The 19,326-nt window shown below is 41.0% G+C and overlaps 2 protein-coding genes across 17 annotated transcripts in view; one reads left to right on the top strand and one right to left on the bottom strand.

The window, feature by feature from the left end:
- The window catches only part of SHC3 (SHC adaptor protein 3), a 69,902-nt gene extending 63,571 nt beyond the window's left edge, over positions 1–6,331 (top strand). For all 11 annotated transcript variants that reach the window (XM_035309351.1, XM_035309350.1, XM_035309354.1 and 8 more), the window contains one exon: positions 252–6,331. In XM_035309351.1, the coding sequence (XP_035165242.1) occupies positions 252–380 (129 nt within the window). In that variant the 3' untranslated portion in view covers positions 381–6,331. The remainder of the gene's footprint in view (positions 1–251) is intronic.
- A 2,156-nt stretch (positions 6,332–8,487) lies between these two features.
- S1PR3 (sphingosine-1-phosphate receptor 3) lies at positions 8,488–18,295 on the bottom strand. 6 transcript variants are annotated; one of them, XM_035309359.1, is made up of 3 exons: positions 17,855–17,975; positions 13,998–14,132; positions 8,488–12,347 (listed from the first exon to the last, which is right to left on the bottom strand). In XM_035309359.1, the coding sequence occupies exon 3, from the start codon at positions 12,164–12,166 to the stop codon at positions 11,024–11,026; it is 1,143 nt and encodes a 380-aa protein (XP_035165250.1). In that variant the 5' UTR covers positions 12,167–12,347; positions 13,998–14,132; positions 17,855–17,975; the 3' UTR covers positions 8,488–11,023. The 6 variants fall into 6 exon arrangements, with proteins under 6 accessions (XP_035165250.1, XP_035165249.1, XP_035165251.1 ...); XM_035309358.1 differs by lacking the exon at positions 17,855–17,975 and adding an exon at positions 17,139–17,420; XM_035309360.1 differs by lacking the exons at positions 13,998–14,132; positions 17,855–17,975 and adding an exon at positions 17,982–18,295.
- Between the last annotated feature and the right edge of the window lie 1,031 nt (positions 18,296–19,326).

The following is a 19,326-nucleotide window of genomic DNA, read 5'->3' as shown; positions in this document are numbered from 1 at the left end:
ATTCATCAAAAGTAATAGTAATAGAATAGCTCATAGGTATCTTGCTGAGTATCCGTTTGGAGAGACTAAGGAGAGTCAGAGACAAATACACAGAGAGTAAACAGCCAGATTTCCACTGCTTTTAATGGAAGAGGGATCTGTCTCAAAGATATAATTAATGGTGCCATTTTATTTTTAGAGAATTTTGGTGCAAAGTTATGAGAAAAAATATTTTGCTCCTTAACTTGTCTTCTTGCATCCTTTTTTTGAAGGTTCGTACAAAAGACCGTGTCTTTGACAGCATAAGTCATCTCATCAATCATCACCTTGAGAATAATTTGCCAATAGTTTCTTCTGGGAGTGAACTCTGCTTGCAGCAGCCTGCTGAGAGGAAACACTGACTCCAGATAACTCTTAGTTTTTGTAACTTGCAAGTTATAACTGGTGGAAATTGGAGATCTGAAAACATGTACATTAAAAAAAAAAAAAAAAAGAGAGAGAGAGAAAGAACACACACACACACACACAAACAACAATGGCAACAAAAAACACCCACCATATTCCCATATATTTCACCAGTATATTTTCTTTAGGTTTAAGGAGCCCTATTTCACACAGTTTACTTGAAAATTCTCAATGCTTTATGTGGACTTGAAGTCACAACAGAAGTTTTTCTTAAAAAGTAATTTCAATAAAAATGTTCAAATCCTCAATTGTGAATGTTGATAGTGTATATATATACACACATATATAAATACAGTATATATTTATATTTTTCAAGTCAGCCTGTTGATGGTATAGAACTAATCTTCTGTGCCATGTGTTTTTAACAGAAGAAAAATGCCAATTGTGATTGTTCAGATAAAAATAGAATACAGCAGTCTCAATTTCTTGAGAAAACAAATATTAGGCATCTTATTTATGATTTTATGTAAGAAGCACAATTATGGGGATTACAGTTGGAACATGTTGGTTAAGTACCATGGAAGGAAACTGAATTCAGCAACATGTATTCCAACTCAGAAATTTAGCATAAAAGGAGTTTTTTAAAGTGTTATTCAATGTCACAGATATCAAAAGCATTTTCTTTCTGATGTCAAGTCTGAATTCCTATATGATATTACACAAAGCATTTGTATCTTGCTTTAACAATAATTTGGTGTGATCTCTCTGTGTAAAAGGTGTATGCATTTGATTTTTCTAATGATAATACAACAATATTCTGCAACTTTAATTTGTTAATTTGAATGGTGAGGTTATTTATAAATAGTTCTCTGGTTGTGGTGAAGATCTAGGTGTCCTTGACTATCAGTTTCCAGTGAGATGTTATATACTGATTAGGCAAGTTTCAGTAACTTGTAATTAGTAGGTTTAATGCAAGACATATGTGGCTGGTTAAAGACATATCTGAAAAATCTTTTAGTCTTATGGATAGTGAAAATTATTATGACTCGGTGATTGGTTTTGCAAATGATGTCATTTGCTTTTATCTAGTTATTAGGTGCCTCTTCCCAAAGTATAACTTGACTTTGACCTTCAGCAAGTGATAGGTATTGCAAATATACCGCTTTTCTCTAAATATGAAGTTAAAAATATACACTAAAGATGCATTTCTGATAGATGTGTCCTCTTTTGGTACTGGGAATTGTTTTAATGAAGGTCTGTACTGTTCAAATACAAGCACTATATTAATTTGTTTTCCTGTTTTATGAGCCTTAGTTCTTATTTATGTAAAATTATCGAGATAAATTCAATAGATACAGTTCCTGTAATGGCAAAGCTTGGGACAGAACTAGGAGTTAGCCTTCAGCATTCAAAGGTTTTCTCTAGCAGAAGCATCTCAAATCAAATCATCAGACTTGATGTATAGTGGCCAAAAGTTAGCAGGAGAAGTCTAGGTTAAACATCTGCCTGTCCTCAAGTAGTCAGTTAGATTTGTTTTCAAGATTTTTTTTTAAGTTTAAGAATTTTTTAAATTAAGACCAAACTGATTGAAGGATTCACTTAGAATTCATTCAGAAAGCATCACTACATAAGGAAAAAAAAAGAAAAAAAAATAAATAAATCTTGTACCTATTTCTTGTACCTCATATTTTGAAATATGGTCAAGTTGCAACTTCAAAAGACTTGGTTTTTGGTTGTTCTCAAGAATTAAAATTATTAAGGTACCTAAGACTAATCATGTGACCCATGAAATAAAAATACATTTGATTATGTAATCAAAACATTCTGAAACCAAATGAAGACATTCAGTGAACCAAATGCTTCTGATTCATTTTGTTGCAGATAGTTATTATCTGATGTTTCGAGGTCTGGATGTGATCTGAGAGCAAAGGAAAGAAAGTAAATGCTGCCTTGCAAATTAGCATGACACTTAAAGTCTTAAAATATTTATTTCTTAAAATCTGGGTTTTCCTTTTACCAAGTTGGAATTTGCAAGGAAAGTAAAGAGATCTTATACTCCAAAGCAGTGTCAATCAGACTGATTTTATTTAAGAATATCTGTTCTTATCATATTGCCCACTGAAGTATCTGAGTTGCCTCTTTTTTCATCATATGTAACACTTGTCATTCCGGTCTCCCATCTTTCTACAGACATGTCCTGGAAAGTTTTTAGTATGATATTACTAACTGTAACAAGAGGCCTCTTTTATACTTAAAATATGATTGTGTATCACTTTTGTAAGGGTCAGGTGCCTAACTTCTTCAGATGCCTTCAAAAATCCCACCTGCTGCCTATCTCTGTTTTGGATTCCTAAGTATCCTGCCAGTGCATGCTGGGAAAAATATGGCAAGATACAGGGGTCTGAATGAAGGCATAAAACATACACTGAAATAAGCAGATACTTTGTATTTTATTTTATTTTTAACCATTACCCCAGCTGTAGCTTTAATACTTTAGCAGCCAAATAGCTGCACGATTTGGAAATTAAAGCTGATGGTAAGGAAACTTGAAAAAACTTGCCAGAAATATTCAGTTCCCCAAACTACATTTCGCAAACTCTGCCTTTAAGAAAATGTGGCTGTTTTAAGCTTCTCTTCTAGCACATCCCATTTACCAAGCTTATCCACTGATGATGCAGAGGTTACAGGTAGCTAGATCATATGTACTTTGGTCCTTGGTGGAAGTTTGGGCTTCAACATTTGGGCTGCAACAATACCCCTCTGTCATAATGGCCTGGGAGATCCTGTCTGGCCAGACGTGAAGGTCCAGAGCCTTTTCTAAGTCACTGAAACCAAATGATCTTAAACCAACGAGGAGGGAAGAGCAAGCATGGGCAAATTAATACTCCTTTGGCAGATCCTGCCACTGCTTTTTGTAATTGTCAGTTGCATAGATATAGCTTTCCACCATATGACAATGGTATAAAAGCTGTATATCCATTTGATTAGCAGATCCAAAACTGTTGTCATTAGAGGGAAAGAGACATTTTACATTGAGCTCAGGAAGAGAGAACTGAAGCTGTTAGAAAGTCATTTCTCCTCATTTCTGTGGGGAGCCAACACTGCTAGCAATTTAAGAGACATAAAGCTATGGGACCAATTTGAATGCTGTGTGATTGGCAGAAAACTGTGCAGTTGACAGCATAATAAATTTGAGTTTTTTAATGTTTGCCTTTAGCTTTGAGTCCCCTCACCTTTAGGTTTTCTTCTCTTTTATGCAGTCTCAAGGGCTATGCACTTACTGGTTTTAAAAATATGGTGATCATTCGGTACCATGATTCCACGTGCCGGGATTTAATGGAAAGAACAAATTTACTACACTCAATAAAAATCACTGAGATTATACAATATTCAGTTATCCTTTGATATTTTCCCAGGGAATAGTTGAGAAGTCAGAACTGAAACTATTACCAGTAAATCTGATATCAGTTTTGATTCCAGTTGTATTGCAACTATATGAACTATGGCTAATGAAAATTCATTAGATTCCTTTAAACAAGACTGTTAGAAGTGAAACAAATGATTCTGATTGATTTTATTGAAATTCTATATTAATTGTTAGGATAATAACAATTTCATAATGCTGAAGATGGAGGTGATAGACTTGAGAGCTGAGGTATAGTCATGTTCCCAAAGTTTCAGTTGTTTCATATGCTTCACAGGCAATGAAACTCCAAAGGTAGAAAATGCGAGTTGAAAACAGAATTACCTTCTGGTTTCAATGGGCATTTGCACACTGTGAGGACTTCCAGGCTCCCTTCCTGAACAAAAGAGAAGGATGTTCAGGTCGGCTATGCCTAGGTGCAGGAGGAGATCCATGGCCTCTCTGTCCAGGGCTTTGCACATGAGGTGAGGGTAGAAGGTTAAACTGAAGCTTCCCTTCACTTCAAATCCTACAGGATTCCCAATGAGAGCTGATGCTAGTGATATTAGATACCTCTGTTGAACTGTACTTGTTCAACAAAAAGCAAAAGACAAAGGATATAGGCCTGGGACTGGGATTTGATTGCAAAATGTGCACTGTCATGTAAAGAAAAGGTTTATTAATGGCTTGGTAAACGTCACCTACCAACAACAAATTTTTGATATCCTGGCATCCTTCTCCTTCACATAATAAACTGTTCATATTCCTTACCATCTTTGTCTCCAGGTATCATGTTGTGCAGTTAGGAGGAGGAGAATTTATAAAATTTATACCGCAGTGCAATTGTTGCTGACACATCAAGTCCCAGATACAGTATTCATAATAGAATTTATGCATATTTAGAAATTTGTAAGTAGAAAATGCTGCATTTGAAAACTGTATGAAATGATAGATCCAAAATTTTTTATTGTAAACCATATTTGCATTGTCTGTACTGATGTAATACATTATTTTCTCTTTTTGTCTTCCAGACATTTTCAAAATATGTCTGTATAAAATCTAAATTGTTTTATGGTAGTTACTGTCACAAATATGTTGATTTGCACAGCCTTTTTTTTCTGAAAAACTATGATTGCACTCTCCATAAACCTATACTGGCTCAAAGCTGTCAAGATATGGAAAAAATCTTACTCAAAGCTCTGTGCTCAGTCACTTATTCTACCCATTGACTCATTGTCTCACCTTGCTCACATCAGCGTTGGGTGCAGCTGGAACATGTGGAGGCCTATGGAGAAGTAACACATAAAACTTGCCTGCAGTTAAACAGAGACTTGGAAAAGCCAAAAGGTGAAAAGCTGCCTTGGGAGAGAAAACCCCAGGGTTAGGAAGTGTGAGGCCTGGAAGCATGAGCCAATAGGCATATGAGCCACTAATGAGAATAGAAAGCTGCCACCAAATTAAAAACATGCTAATTGGCTGATAGGGTTAAGCAGATCCTTGAGGAAGAGAATTGCAGAATACTTGTACAATGCCTAAGGTTCACCACTTTTTGTTCATCTGCATCCTCCAACATGAGCATCATATATTGCTTCCACTGAGAACAGGCAGCACTTTTTTTTTTTTTTTTTTTTTTAAATCTCAGTAAGGGGGATAGAGCTACAGAGCTACATATTTTTAGCAAAAGCATTTTATAAAGGAAATGACAAGTAAAGGGTGTTTAAACCTTGTTTGACACCAAAACAAGCTCTGGAAACCAAAAGAATAAGGAAACAAAAGCTAGGTGACTCATTCTGCTACCCCACTTTGAGGGAGCCAGGAAGGATGACTAAGCTAATGAAGGTAGCCTCAAATTTTGAGATTAAGATGCACAATTACAGTTCATGTAGTTATCATGAAGGTCAAATAACATAAAAGATAAAGACAGCTTTCTCTAGCAGGCCTACTTTTTCTTCAGTGAGGCAAAACTACCAAAAACACCCAGGCAAATATTCATTCAGAAAAGGTAAATTTTTTCATAAGTGAAAGATGTAAAGATTATAATTGGTAGGAGATATATATTTGTGTCCTTTGTGGCTGGACTGGTGTGATAACTGCTTCTAAGTAAAGTCCTGCAGAGTTAAATCTCAAAGGAAGCCAGGTTTCTTCTTTTGAGTTAAATGTTTTTCTTCGCATTGTGTGGACAGCAACAACAAAAAATAAAAACAAACAAAAAAGTGGTTATTTTACTGTAAAAGGGAGTCTGACTGTACATTTGGTATTTATTAATATTTATTACTTTTAGAAATATTTTTAATTGAGAATTGCAGGAAAAATAATGTATGTGGAAATATTGTGATCATTTATATTCCCCCAAACTTTTGTGAATCTCAAGTTTTTGCTTGTCTGCTGATTGTGATATTCTGGTTATAGAGGCAAATTTTGTCTCTGAGAAAGTCCTTGAGCAACAGAATTTGGAATATGTGTCATGCAGCTGTTTTCTGATTATTCAGTTTGTATGTGATTAACCAAAGTAATAAAATAATGAGTACTGGTATCAACTCTAAATGTATCTAAAGTGGGCCTGAGTCTGTTCTCCTATGCCCAGGTTCCCTATTTATTTATTTGTTTGTTTGTTCATTCTTTTTAACTGAAGGCACACCTGTTTTGTAGCAGAAAAAAAATTAAAAAATCTGCAGGGTTTACCTGGATATTGAATATTATTAAACCAATTAACTACTCCCCTCAGTAGAAACAGAGACCAAAAATGTCAGAAGATGAAGTAACCCGTGAGGGGGTTGACCTCGGTTACACTGACTATGCAGCAGAGCAGCTCTATTTACTTTGACAGAGGCACCTTTGACTTCCATATTTTCCATTTTACCAAATAACATTTTCAAGATACACATAATTAATTGTACAGGCCCACACATTTGGGGCAGATGATGTGCTCACTTGAAAAGGTAGCTTTCCTGCTTGGCACACTAAGTAGGTGATGGTAGCCAGTTTCATGGTCTTTCCATGGAGAGTGACAGTAAGGACAAGGCCCGTGCAAGAGCAGCTATTTAGTATGCTGTGTAGCAGAGAAAGCCTTTTCCTCTGAAGAAAGCTTAACTGTGCTGACAGTACCCAAATCCCCTTCCTGCAACACCAGAGTGGCACCTTGTAAAAGTCCTTCCCTCATACCCATTTGGAGAAAAGCTGAGCCCGGGGATAACCCGGGAAGTTAGATCACTTTTGGAGAGAAGAAATGCAGCTCTGAAGGCTGCAGCGGTGCCAGCACGCCTCTTCACGGTGCCTGCAGCCCACTCAGGGCTGCAGCTAGCCTCATGCCTCAATAGTGGCCAAGCAGAAACCGCCGATCACTGCTGTCATGCTTGCCCCGTGAGTTTTGCCATGAGAAGGGAGTGCCTTCAGGCCCAAAGTGGCTATCGGGTCCACAGCTCCCAGCATGGTTAAGGGGCCAATCTATCTAATTAGATTGTTGGAAATGCTGGGTTAAATGGCATTAAGCTGGTTTGATGCCAGCAAAGCTGAGCTGTGCAGGGGCAGATCAGCTGCCCTCAGGCTCCTAGCTTTTTGGCACATGGCGCTTTATGCCCAGGTGTTCTTTCCATTTCCTCACTAAAGCAGTTGGAAATAACAAATGCTTAAGGCAATGCTACACCCTAACTACAGACCCTTATTGTAAAATGTGCCTTTTCTATGGAACCGCTGTGTGCTGCGGCCAGCATGGTGAGCCCTCTGAGTGGGCAAGCCCAGGGTCTGAATCTGCTCCCAGGAGAAGAGGCAGAGCCTTCCTTTAGCTCCAGGGGCCAGCAGAGCCACAGCCGACACTGCTCTCAAAGATAGTGCTTTCAGGCATGACACCTAGAATTTAAATCTATGTTTTCTATGGAAGGCCAAACCCTTTTTACGCTCCTTGAAAAGATGACTGCTACATGACAACTTCAGTTCAAAGGTCTGAGATTTAAATATGTGTTTTCTAAATGTTTATGGTACCTAATGAGTTGAAAATGCTCTGTATGACTGCCAGCAATAAAAGACTCTGGTGAAAGCTCCTTGCGAAAACCTTTATTCTACTTAGGTGGTTGCATTTGCATTTCTTTTGTAATATGGAACCAAAATAAATATTCTAATTCATGAAATAATATGAATGAAATGTGACTCTGCTTTATGTTTTTTGCTCCATGTAGAATCCATTATGAAAGGGAGATGTGATTCAGATTTCTAGCATGCTCAAATCAGCCTAGATAATAAAAAGCTTGGCTTCTGGGCAGCATTTTAAAGAATTTTCTAAAATTTTAGGGGAAAAGAAGCTTATCCTCTATCTTCTTACATTTTCAAGGATAGGGAATCTTCCTGGTTGGTTATGATCCAGAACTATGAAGCCCTCAATTTATCCTACTCTAAATTTTTTCTCTGAAGTCTTCCCAAACCTGTGTTTTACCTAATACATCCAAGTAGAATGTAACCACTGGAAAAAAAATCTCTTTAGATATGTTATCAGTGTTTAATGAGAACCCATGAGTATTAGGAATCTGCTTAAAGTATGGCAGGGTAGTGAACTAGCAAAAAAAAACAACCAACCAACAACAACAAAACACCAACAATAAAACACCAACAAAACAAAATAAGAATAAAACAACAAAAACAACATCCAGATCAAAAAATGAGACAGATATCAAAGTGGAGTGATTTTTTTTTTTTTTTTTCTTATTTTGTTTTATTGACACACAATCACATGGCCTCAAACAGTTGCTTGCATTGCTTGTACCCTGCGTCAACTCTAACAAATTGCTAAGGCTATCATCCAGATGTTAAAATTCACTTTTACAGGCACATTCTGAGACTTTGGCCACTACAAATACTCATTTTTTACTTTTCACCTAAATACAGAGAATCACAACATCACAACACAATGTGAGGTTTGGTGTGGGGTCAGCCACAATGTTTTCTCAAACAGTTGTCCTGCTAAGGCCTATCTCCTTTGCAAATAGCAAGGAATGCTGCCACGTGCCATCACTCATGAGCTAACGTTTAGAAGCACACAAACATTTTAGCAGGCAGTTTTCAAAGACACAACTTCAAGGGAGACCTTCAAGATTGAAAATACAGACAAATAGCACTGTAACACCTAAAAACCTAAGCCACAACAATGCAATGTTGTCAGTTCTATTTCTAACAAAGCTACAGAGCTGCTGACCTAGCCTGTATCTGCAGTTCATGCTCCTGTTCATGCTTAGCTTAGTTTAGTTTGTTCTTTCTCTATATGCACTTCTTTTCAACATTTTTGGTAGAAGTAATCCATTTTCTACTCTCTTTCACAGTTACTTCATTCAAATTCATTTTATATTCTTCTTTGCTCTTACAGTTTAATAACAGCATAAAACATTTACAAGTAGACTGCTAGCTTGTAAGAAGATAATCACAATGCAAACTTCTACACTTTAAAGGCTTTTGCTACACACATTACACCATTTACACACTGTACGTACTTTGAAAGAGTCTTACTGTTTAAGTGATTAAGACAGGAGTGAAGCCAAGGATGAGCTCCTACAAGTTGTTAATTAAAAAGCCTCAACTTCTTCTGATTATGCTTAAGGCAAAGTGTGGTTTGAGGCATTAAGCAGGAATCTTCAAAGGAGCCCAAGAAAGTTAGAAGTTTACATTGAGAACTAATCTGAGAATTTCCCTTCCAGTGAAGGGGAAACCTACACTGAAGCTTCCAGCTGTAAAGTACTAGTACTGATGGAAGTACCATGGGCCACTTCCATGGAGACTTGCACCCAGATGTTTATGAAGTCTTAATTACTCTAGGTCTTAGGGAACCCCCTTGATGCTGAACAGCACCCTGTACTGAGGCTGGTAGGGCAGTGATAAACCATAAACCTTTTTCGTACAGGTTTCTGTGGAACAGCCCCTCACAAGAATGATTCTAGGGCTCCAGAAAAGTTGAAAGATCATCCAAACTGAATAGATCATTCCATATCCAAGGCAGGGTCAGGTATAAATGGAGATATGCCCTTCAGCATGACCCTGCTGTACCGCATCTTCCCTCTTGTATCTGCAAAAGTGCTCAGAGACGGTAAAAGCGTAAGGTCCCATTGCCAGCAAAAAGGATCTTGTCCTGCTGGCTGGGCTTCTTCCCAGGAAGAAGCTATAACACAATCCCATGCTGTAGTAGTGCCTGGAGGGAAAACGAGGAACTCCACAAGGACCGGGTTGTGGTTCATTGCTTTCTGAAATGGTACGTCTCTGCTTCAGAACTGAAGAATCTCAGCTTAGGTAGTGCATTCACAATGTACACAGGTTTACATAGGTTTGACATACATTTTTAAATACATTGAAAATAGTAAGTAAAAATATATGCATTGAAATAGTACTTACCCTTGATATATGTATTGATGGGTCACATTTTAACTACTTTAAATAGAAAACATATATAACCTCATTTAATGGTTATTTACTACTGCTTTTTTTAAAAGTTGTGAAATGTCACAGTGACAACTATCATGTTGTCTTTCACTAAACATTAAAAGTTTGACTAACAGTAGAAAAAACAAATGTACTGCATTGATATGGCATGTTAAAGTTCCTGTCAGTTTAAAGCTACTACTTCATGTATTTTAAAAATCCCCTTCAAAACACATCTATGTTTTTGAATAATTTGTCACCTTACACTCTATACTACAATACAATGTTTAAAATATTGTAAACTCTAACCAAACATTGACTTTTTATTATGGAATTGTACAAATATACAGCTATTTATACCACATACAAGTAAGGCCATTAACATAACAGCAAGGTACATATACAGAACTATAATCCCCAATATATGTAATGAGCTTTTCTCCCAGTTGGTAATAATCAGGCTCATTTTCTGATTATCAGCAGCGTTTAGTGAATGCTGAAGTTATGTTTATTAGATGAATATTTAGTGAATGTTAACAGGTTTTCTTGATGTCTTGCAGGATCAGGTGGTGCCAAATGCAACCTCATCATGCAATGCCATCACGGTGCACAATGTCAACAGATGTACATGGACTCTGTATTGGCTGTTGGGTAGCATGGAAAGCTTTTCTGAATCAGGTGTGTTACTGAAAGAACACACAAAGCAAATGATTGTTGATAATTAAGTCCTCAACGTTAAATAAGTGGTTAGTGTTTTCCCCTATGATTTAAGTGCATGAATATTTAAACTACACTTGTAGTTTAATTCTAAGCCACAGAAAGGTCCTTGACTTGAAGAGTCCATTACTTACAGAAGTTTCCATTGTGAAATGAAGATTCACGCTTCTCAATAACACACGAAGGAATACTCATCTGAGGGAAATCTTCCTTTGGCTTCTGGGTATTGCTGCTGCTGGATTTACTTCGACTGTGATCTGGCGTGGGCTGAATAGGCAAAGATCTGGCTACCCTGGATTTCACCAGGCAACCACAAACAAGGCGAAAGAAAGCCCGACGCATTTCCTTACTGGCCAAAGTATAGATGATGGGGTTCATTGCAGAATTGATGACTGCCAGAGCAATAAACCAGTTGGCTTTGTACAAGACAGAGCACTCCTTGACTCTGCAGGCTACATCAATGAGGAACAGAATGAACAACGGAGACCAGCAGGCAATGAAGACACTTACAACGATCACAACAGTCCTAAGGAGTGCCATGGACCGCTCCGAGTTATTGTGGTTAGTGACATTTCGGCTGCTGGACTTTACCAGGATGTAGATGCGTGCATAAAGGATAACAATGGCCACGAGAATGGCTATGAAGATACTAATGCAGAATACAACATACTTCTTGGAGTAAAGAGGCAAAATGGTTGAACAATCTGGCAAGTTGTTTATACAGTTCCAGCCAAGGATGGGTAAGGCACCCAAGGAAATCGAAATAAGCCAGCATGTTCCAATGAGAAGGAACACTCTATATTTCTTATTTGCATCATAAGGCCTCATCTTAATCATAGTCAAATGCCGCTCAATAGCTATTGCTAGTAAGCTGAAGGTGGAGGCTCCCAGTGCAACAAACATACTGCCTTCTCTAATGAACCAGATTGTTGAGGACAAACTCAGAGTTTTCTTCCCAGACATAAGAATGTTTACCTTGTAAACAATCCCAGCTAAAAGATCACAGAGAGCTAGATTGCCAATGAAAAAGTACATGCGGTTGTGAAACTTATTGTTTTTCCATATGGCAATCAACACCATCAAGTTTTCCAGGACTATGAAACTACATAGGATCAGAAATGCAATAGTGGTCAGGTCTATTTTATCAGTTGCCTTTTCCCTTAGAATGAGCTTTCCTGTGTAATTATAATGCAGTACGATCAGAGAGTCCATCCCTTCACTTGCTTGAGGGCCAACAACATCAGCAGGGGGCACAGTAACTGCTGACATCGTTTATGAGCTGATGTGGGATGTTTCTTCTTTAGTATCACAAGAATTTAGTTCCAATAATTTTCCACAAGAGGGAGATCAAACCACGTTCCTCCAAGTACTCCTCTGGGCATGCAGTGGGTATCCCCAGCTCCAGCGAGTCTCTCATGTTAATTTGGGAGAAAGGTTCAGAAACCAGGCCCTGAAAATAAAAACAACAAATGCAACATAAGTTTCACTGTCATTGCATGTCACCCACAGTCTGTGTGGATGCTCAAGCTGTAACATAAACCCTGGAGCCAAGAGGGATGTTGACCGCAATGAGGTGCTGAGGTCTAGCATTGCTGTGTGTATACCAAGGCGGTGGTGGGTAACCCATAGCTCTTGCTGTGGAAGTATGATGCCAAGGTGGAGAATTGCTCATAAGTGTTTCCTCCTACAAAATTTCCATATGAAGAATATGCAGTAGTGTCAAAAAGGATTAGCAGAAGCTCCCAGCAAGCACATATTCACAGCAATTGGCTCACTCCTTCCCCAAAAGACCTAAGTGTATGTGGCACTACCAAAACACCACCCAACTTTCACTGCCTGAGCAGTAGCACGGCAAAGTCACTGCTTTCTCAGCTTGATCCTGTTCCCCAAGCAAATCTTCAGTATTAAAGAGCCTGAGAAAGACAACATCAAACCTTGACACAAATGTGCACACTGCCAATGCCTAAGATAGCTTCCCACCCTTAATGATACAAAATTATTCTATTAACAGTTAAGGAGGTGCTCTGAAAGCCAGTCATCACAAAACCAATGCTATTTCCAATTAAAATTAGTTGGCTTTTTACTACCATTTGGAAAATAACAACAACAACAACAACAAAATAAATCATGTCTCTTTCTAAATATCATGCTTCATTCCGGTTTACTTTTCTTCTATTTTAAATATGTACAAAAGACATCCATTTATTATTATTATTATTTTTTAAGTATTATACAATGAGTGATCATCCTTTTCAATTTACTTATGTTTTTCTTTAAATCATGGCTTAGATTAACTGCAACATTTTCCCATGGACTTTGCTATGCTGCTTTTTCACAGCAGATTGATTCTCCTAGCTGTCTCTCTCTCTCTTTTTTTTTTTTTTTTTTTTTTTTTTTTTTTTTTTTTTTCCATTGCCATGCATAAATATTGGAAGAGATCTGCACAGCTTTGTAAAAATATCAGGAGATGCCATAAGCACTACTTTACCAGAAACATTACAGTTTAGGGACTGCATACTTCAATGAGAATCAGAGCTTTTGCCTAAAATGTATGCAGTGAGGTTGAACGGAGAGCCAATTTTTCAGTTTGGTAACCAAGCCAGGATGGGGAGAAGGGAACTGGTTCCACTGGAACCAAATCTGTAAAGGCTTTTTTTTTTTTTTTTATTTTTTTTTTCCCCTGGGAAAAAATAATTAAAAAAAATAAAAAAAGTTGTGCTAGATGGGCACTTTCTTTTGTCCCCAAATGAAGTAGCTTAGTTTAGGAAAGAGAGCTCCTGACTCCTTATTTACACAAAGGTCATGAGCACTTCCTAAACATGTGAAAGAAGCTTTCAAAAGAAGGATATCAAAAGAAGAAAGTGAGATTTCAGCCTCTACCAGCACAACAACAGTTTTCAACCTGTGGCCTGTACATACCGAGGAATCTCTTATTTACTATTCTGTGCAGCACAGCAAGCACACTGTAAGCAGGCTTGGGTTTAACACAGAGGTGTTTGTACTTCCACTGGAAAACACTCAGGTTTCTGAAGATCACAAAAGCATGTGAGCTGCTACTATTCCAGCACTCTGGCTGGGGCACTTGAAGAGTGGGAGATACCTTTTCAAGTGCCTCATGAAAGAGGGGAGGAGCAAACCAGGTCCCAGATGAATGTAAACGTATTTAAAGGATGACCCACACCATTTTTTCCCACCCTTCCTTTTCCTGGATTCTTTCAGTCAGAAGAGAATTTATCTGAAAAAAGCCTATGGTGAAATGACTTGAATTCATTAATACATTCAGGATACTTTAAAATGATTTTTGAGAGAGTAATTTATTACTATTATTTGCCCATTCTATTTTTTAGGTCCAAAATGCTTTGGTGATGAGACCCACAGGGAGAGAGAGATACATCATCCAAGAAACACAGTTGTCACTTAGTGTCATAGGTCTTCTACTCTCTGAAGATGATGGCAACCCCCTCATTCATTTCCCAGGAGTAGAAATTGGCCTTCAGGTTGTTGACTCTTTTTCTGAAGCACAGTAACACTGAAGCTCTTCAACAGAAGAACTTCACCTCAGCTAAGGTTCAATCTAATTGTAATTCAGTTGAAATCTACACACTGCTGTCACAGAAATTATTACAGTCTTTCATTGTATTGGATTATAACAAGATGTCACTGTGTTCATGTGAATTGCAAGTGCTTTCCACTGTACAATAAACAACTATATTTTATTAGAATAGCATTTGTTAACAATAGCTTAACTAGCAATACTCATCAGACTGCCTGAGAGCATCGTATTCAGTATCACTGCAGCACCACATGCAACAAAATGCGTGCTGCTGTAAGCCTCTTCCTAGTAGAGTTATCATACTTCTCTACCAAAGCAAAAATACATTTCTTTCTGTGAAGAAAATGATATGCAAGACATAGGACTATATCAACCATATCTCTGTGGATATAAGCTGTCATGACTCTACTAAAGGCTATAGTGCTAAACCGGTTCCCTGGCTGAAGGCATGGACAGTGTACTCAACCAGCAGAAGTCACATCTTCCATTGTTCATAATTACTTCTTCCCTTAAAATGATTACATCAAATTTAGTATCACAAAAGTAAATCTGCTTCTGATGGCCCAGCAGTAAGGCAATGGAGGCTGTAACAGTATTTGCCAGGACTCTCAGGGAATAAATCTAGTTCACCAGCCACTTGAAAGTTAATATAAATAATAATGTATTAAATTATTTGCTTCTGGCAGCATCATTTCAAGGTAATATCTTTCAGCCATGCTACTTTTTTAAAAATGCTTTTTTTTTTTTTTTTTTTTTCCTCCTTTGTAGCCAGTAATTCAAAAAGAACATTCATTTTCCAGCAGTTAGCAAGAATACAGTTGGTTGTATATTATAGTAACAAGATAGCAGCAGCCAGATCCTAGATATCTGAACCACTGCTTCGTGACAGCTCTACAAATTACTCCTCAAAAAGTCTTTGTTCCAGTCACACACACTGAAGACTAGTTACTAGTTGCAAAGTGTGGTCCTTAGCTTGAAATACTAAAAAGAGGAACTGAAGAACATGTCTGTGCCTGTTGGGCATTCCCCTGGTTAGGTACCTCAATATCCTGAGCTCTCAATACTGCCAGAAATTCATTTTATTCACTCTAAAGCAAACAGAGGGTCCCTATTGCTGCACCACCATGTACCATTACAAATGCAAACCTGTCGGCAGGGCAGGGGAAACCTGGCTATGCTTTGGTGCGGATGTGATGGCCAAATCAATGTTCACCAAACAGCTCAAATAAAGGAGGTGCTATGATACCAAGAGCCACAGTCTTGTGGAGGACAACTCAGTTGCCTTAATCAGCTGCTTGGCTGACCTTTGTCCTCCTTGCTCCATAGATGGAGGGAGCAGTCGGGTGAGCCCATGATGTGCCCATCCTGGGAAATCGCCCTGCCCACTGCTATGCTTTGTGCTTTCCATAGCTGTTTGTGTGGTCTCCTGCAGAGCTCCAGGGTCCTATCAGGGTCAAGCACCCTTCCAGGTTGGAGCTGGATCTCCACCACAGCTCATGTCCCTGGGGTCTGACAGGGTACTTATGGTTCCTCTGCCACATGCGCCACGGGAAGGGTAGTGCTGTGCGGACACCTTGCCCTGCCCCATGGCAAGGGGCACCTCCACCACCCTCCCCAGCCCCATCACACAACAGCATAGGCAGGGATGCAGTGCCATACCTCTCACCAGCTTCCCACAGGTGCCAGGAGGCAACAGGGAGCTGGTAATGTGGATGCCAAGCCTGTCAGCAGCTATTCCAAGCCTGTCAGCAGAACGCGGGGCTGAGGGCTTTTACCATCTCAGGAGTCATTGGGTACTTTAGAGAAGGAAAAATAATAAATTTGTGTCTTCAAAACAATGTGCCAAACTGCTCTTAATTTTCATGATAGCCCAAAGTCAACAGAAGTGAGAACAAGACTTAACTCATGGCTTCCTACATTTGCCTTTGCAAGAACATACAAAGCAATATGTTCGGTACACCCACTGCAGCTCAGCTGGAGTCCATATTTTCCTACCTTCCAGATATCCACAAAAAGCCTTGGCCAAAGGGGCTGAACCACCCCCCACCAACAACACCAGCACACACATTCCTGTTCTCCCTTCTCTTTCACACACAGCCATATGCTTTAGCCACAAATGACGATTTAAAGAAAGGCAAAGGGAAAGAAAAGAATGCGTACCCACTGCCAGACTTCTGTATATTTTATTTTTAAAGCCTTTCCAGATGAAAAGTAAATACGTGCAATTTGTCTGGTACACACTGGCAGTGCTAAATTTTAGAAAAGAAAAGGCTTTTGAGAACCACAGCACATTACAATACTCATTTCCACCACGAAATTATGCCGTGCTGGATGTAAACGGAGTTTAGACAACAAACATCTGCTGCAGAACAATGTCCTCGACAACTCAAATAAACTTTCAAAAAAAGATTTATTATTATTATTATTTTTTTTTTTTTAAGTGAACTTGCTGGCAGCTTTCGGCCTCGGAAAAGCCTTTAATGGGCGGTTATTTTTTTTGGCGTCCGTGTTTCAGACACCGGTTTGAGCTTCTTAGTTCCCGGCAGCACGCGTGCACCCATCCACCCACCCACCCGTCCCGTTCCCGCACGGCCGCGCGTGGGGTGAAGGCAGGCTTCCTTCGCCCCCCGCCCCAAACCCGGCGCCCCCGACCGGGCACCCCCATCGGGAGGAACCCCTGCAACTCACCAGCTCCGTCCGAGCCGCAGCTCAGCCCCGCGGCCCCGCGCCGCCTCCTGCGCTCGCCGCCGCCGCCTCCCAAACTTTTCCCGGCCCCCGGCGAGCCCGGGGCAGCGCCGCGGCGCCAGGTGGCCGCGCAGGAGGTCGCCGCCATCGTGACACGGCGACAGGGGCGACCTGCTGGGGTGGGGGGCAGCCGGGTACCTGCCCCGGTCCCGCTCCCTCCTCCGGCTCTCCGCGGACCCCGACCTCGCCGGCTGCGCGGCGCCGGGGCTGGGCCGGCCCGGGAGGGGCTGGGTGCGATGGGACGGGATGGGGTGGTCCCGGAGCCGCTCCCGGAGCCGGTCCTGCCCCACCGAGGCACCCCCCGTCCGTCCTGCCCCCTCTTCACCTCCGAGCTCTCTCCGCCCCCTCTCACCTCCGTCCCGCCGACCCCGGGCCCCGGCTCGATGCTCACGGCTCGCCGTCGCCTCCTCCGGCCCCTTTACCCCTTGCAGGGCCGTGCCGGGCCGTGCCGAGCCGCCCCGAGCCGTGCCGGGCCGGCCGAGGGCACGTCTGGCCGGGACGCGGCCGGCGCTGAGAGCAGCAGTAAAGGGCGAGGCGGCGGAGCCCGCGGCGAGCGCTTGTTGGGGCCGTATAAATGCCGGTGGGGGAGAGGGGGAGGAAATTCTGGGTAGTCCTTACTGAGTTCGAGCTATTAGCGTGCTAATGAGAGCGAGGTTTACCTTTCCTGCCTCTGCCCTTGAGTCTCCTTGTGCCTAATAATCTGTGCGGTCCTCAGCCGGAGAGGGGTGACACCGGGTGAGTGAAGTGTTCAGAAATTCCAAGCGAAAATAGTGAGCTGCCACTTACAGGAGGTCCTCAGCGAGGTACATCTTGACAGAGTCACCGAGCAGAAGCAACTCGAGGGTAGCGATAGGCACGTAGACTGCTTCAGGAGCAGGATCCACGCTTATCCAAGGAAGTTGAATCCGGGATCCTAGAGCCTTCTAATTCAGACAAACTTGCGAGATGCCCGTGGGTACAGCAAAACCTTCTGTTGGAGAGTAAAAACTTTCTGTCAGAAGCAGACAGAGTGAGCTGGCAAGCAGGAGTGCCACGGCAGCGCTGCTAAGTGCGGGCAGGCGTGTAGGGTTGCCTTGTCTCGCTGCAGTGTTTTTCTTGGGAGCCTCCTGTCTGGAGCTCAACATCGTCATGCTGGGACTCATGCCATGGGCTCGGCTGTCAGGTCGCCTGTGCTGCTACTCCATAGGGAAGAAAAGACTGGAAAAAAAAAAAAAAAAAAAGCAGAACTAGGATTTTAAAAGTGAGAAGCTTAAACAAAGCCGATGTAACAGAACACAAGGTGGTTTTCTGTCACCTCTTTTTCTCTGACTGTAGATGACTAAAAAAACACTTCTGGTTTAGGATCTTGATAGGAAATAAGGGCTACAGAGAGCACAAGACTGGTAAAATTGCTCTGAAGCTGCTGGACCAATATGTACAGCCCCACTTAGCTATGAGTAGTCCTATGTGGTGATGCAGGATGGCACTGCCCTAATCACCAGGTCTCCCCATCATGTGTGACGGCAGCTCTGTGCTGTGGAAGAGCAGTGGACAACTTCTGCACTGTGTAAAAGTGCAAACTTTTTTTTACAGCAAAGGGGGCTCAGGGCCTGTGAATCGGGGCTCTCCCATTCCACAGAAAAGTGTTGTCCAACTATTTTCCCACAAACCACCCCGGGAAGCTCTGTAGTCCTCAGGGCAGCCACTTGCCACAATGTTCGCAAGGCCCACTTCTTGCAGCACAGATGTTTCAGCGAGCAGCCCCTGCCCTTGCTCTTTGGTCTGCTATTATTCCTCCTCCTTTTCCCTCTTTCCTTGTTTCTCCTTCAGTGCCTTTTTGCTACTTTGAGAGAGGAACCAGAGGAAATAACCTTGCTGACCTGAGTAGAGTAGGTAAGGTCTCAAGATTCTGCCACCAGAAAGATCTTTTGGGCAATGGTGCCAGGAGGTGCCACACTGTGCCCTGCTGCCTGCGGTGGATTTTCATTTGGCTTCCTCCGTGGGCATGCCACAAATGGTAATAGTGGCAAGTGGCTGGGCCCCACCACAGTACAAGGAAATTGCTCTTTGCTGCAGCAGAGTGTGTGCAGGGGAAGTGGTGTAGTGATGGTGCAGACCAGATGTTATCTCTGAGAACTCTTAAGGTCATGTT

The sequence above is a fragment of the Oxyura jamaicensis genome, chromosome Z (genome assembly GCF_011077185.1).
Source record: "Oxyura jamaicensis isolate SHBP4307 breed ruddy duck chromosome Z, BPBGC_Ojam_1.0, whole genome shotgun sequence".
In the NCBI taxonomy this organism is placed as follows: Eukaryota; Metazoa; Chordata; class Aves; order Anseriformes; family Anatidae; genus Oxyura; species Oxyura jamaicensis.
The sequence above is the reverse complement of the archived record's forward strand: the minus strand, read 5'-3'. Positions and strand labels throughout refer to the sequence as shown.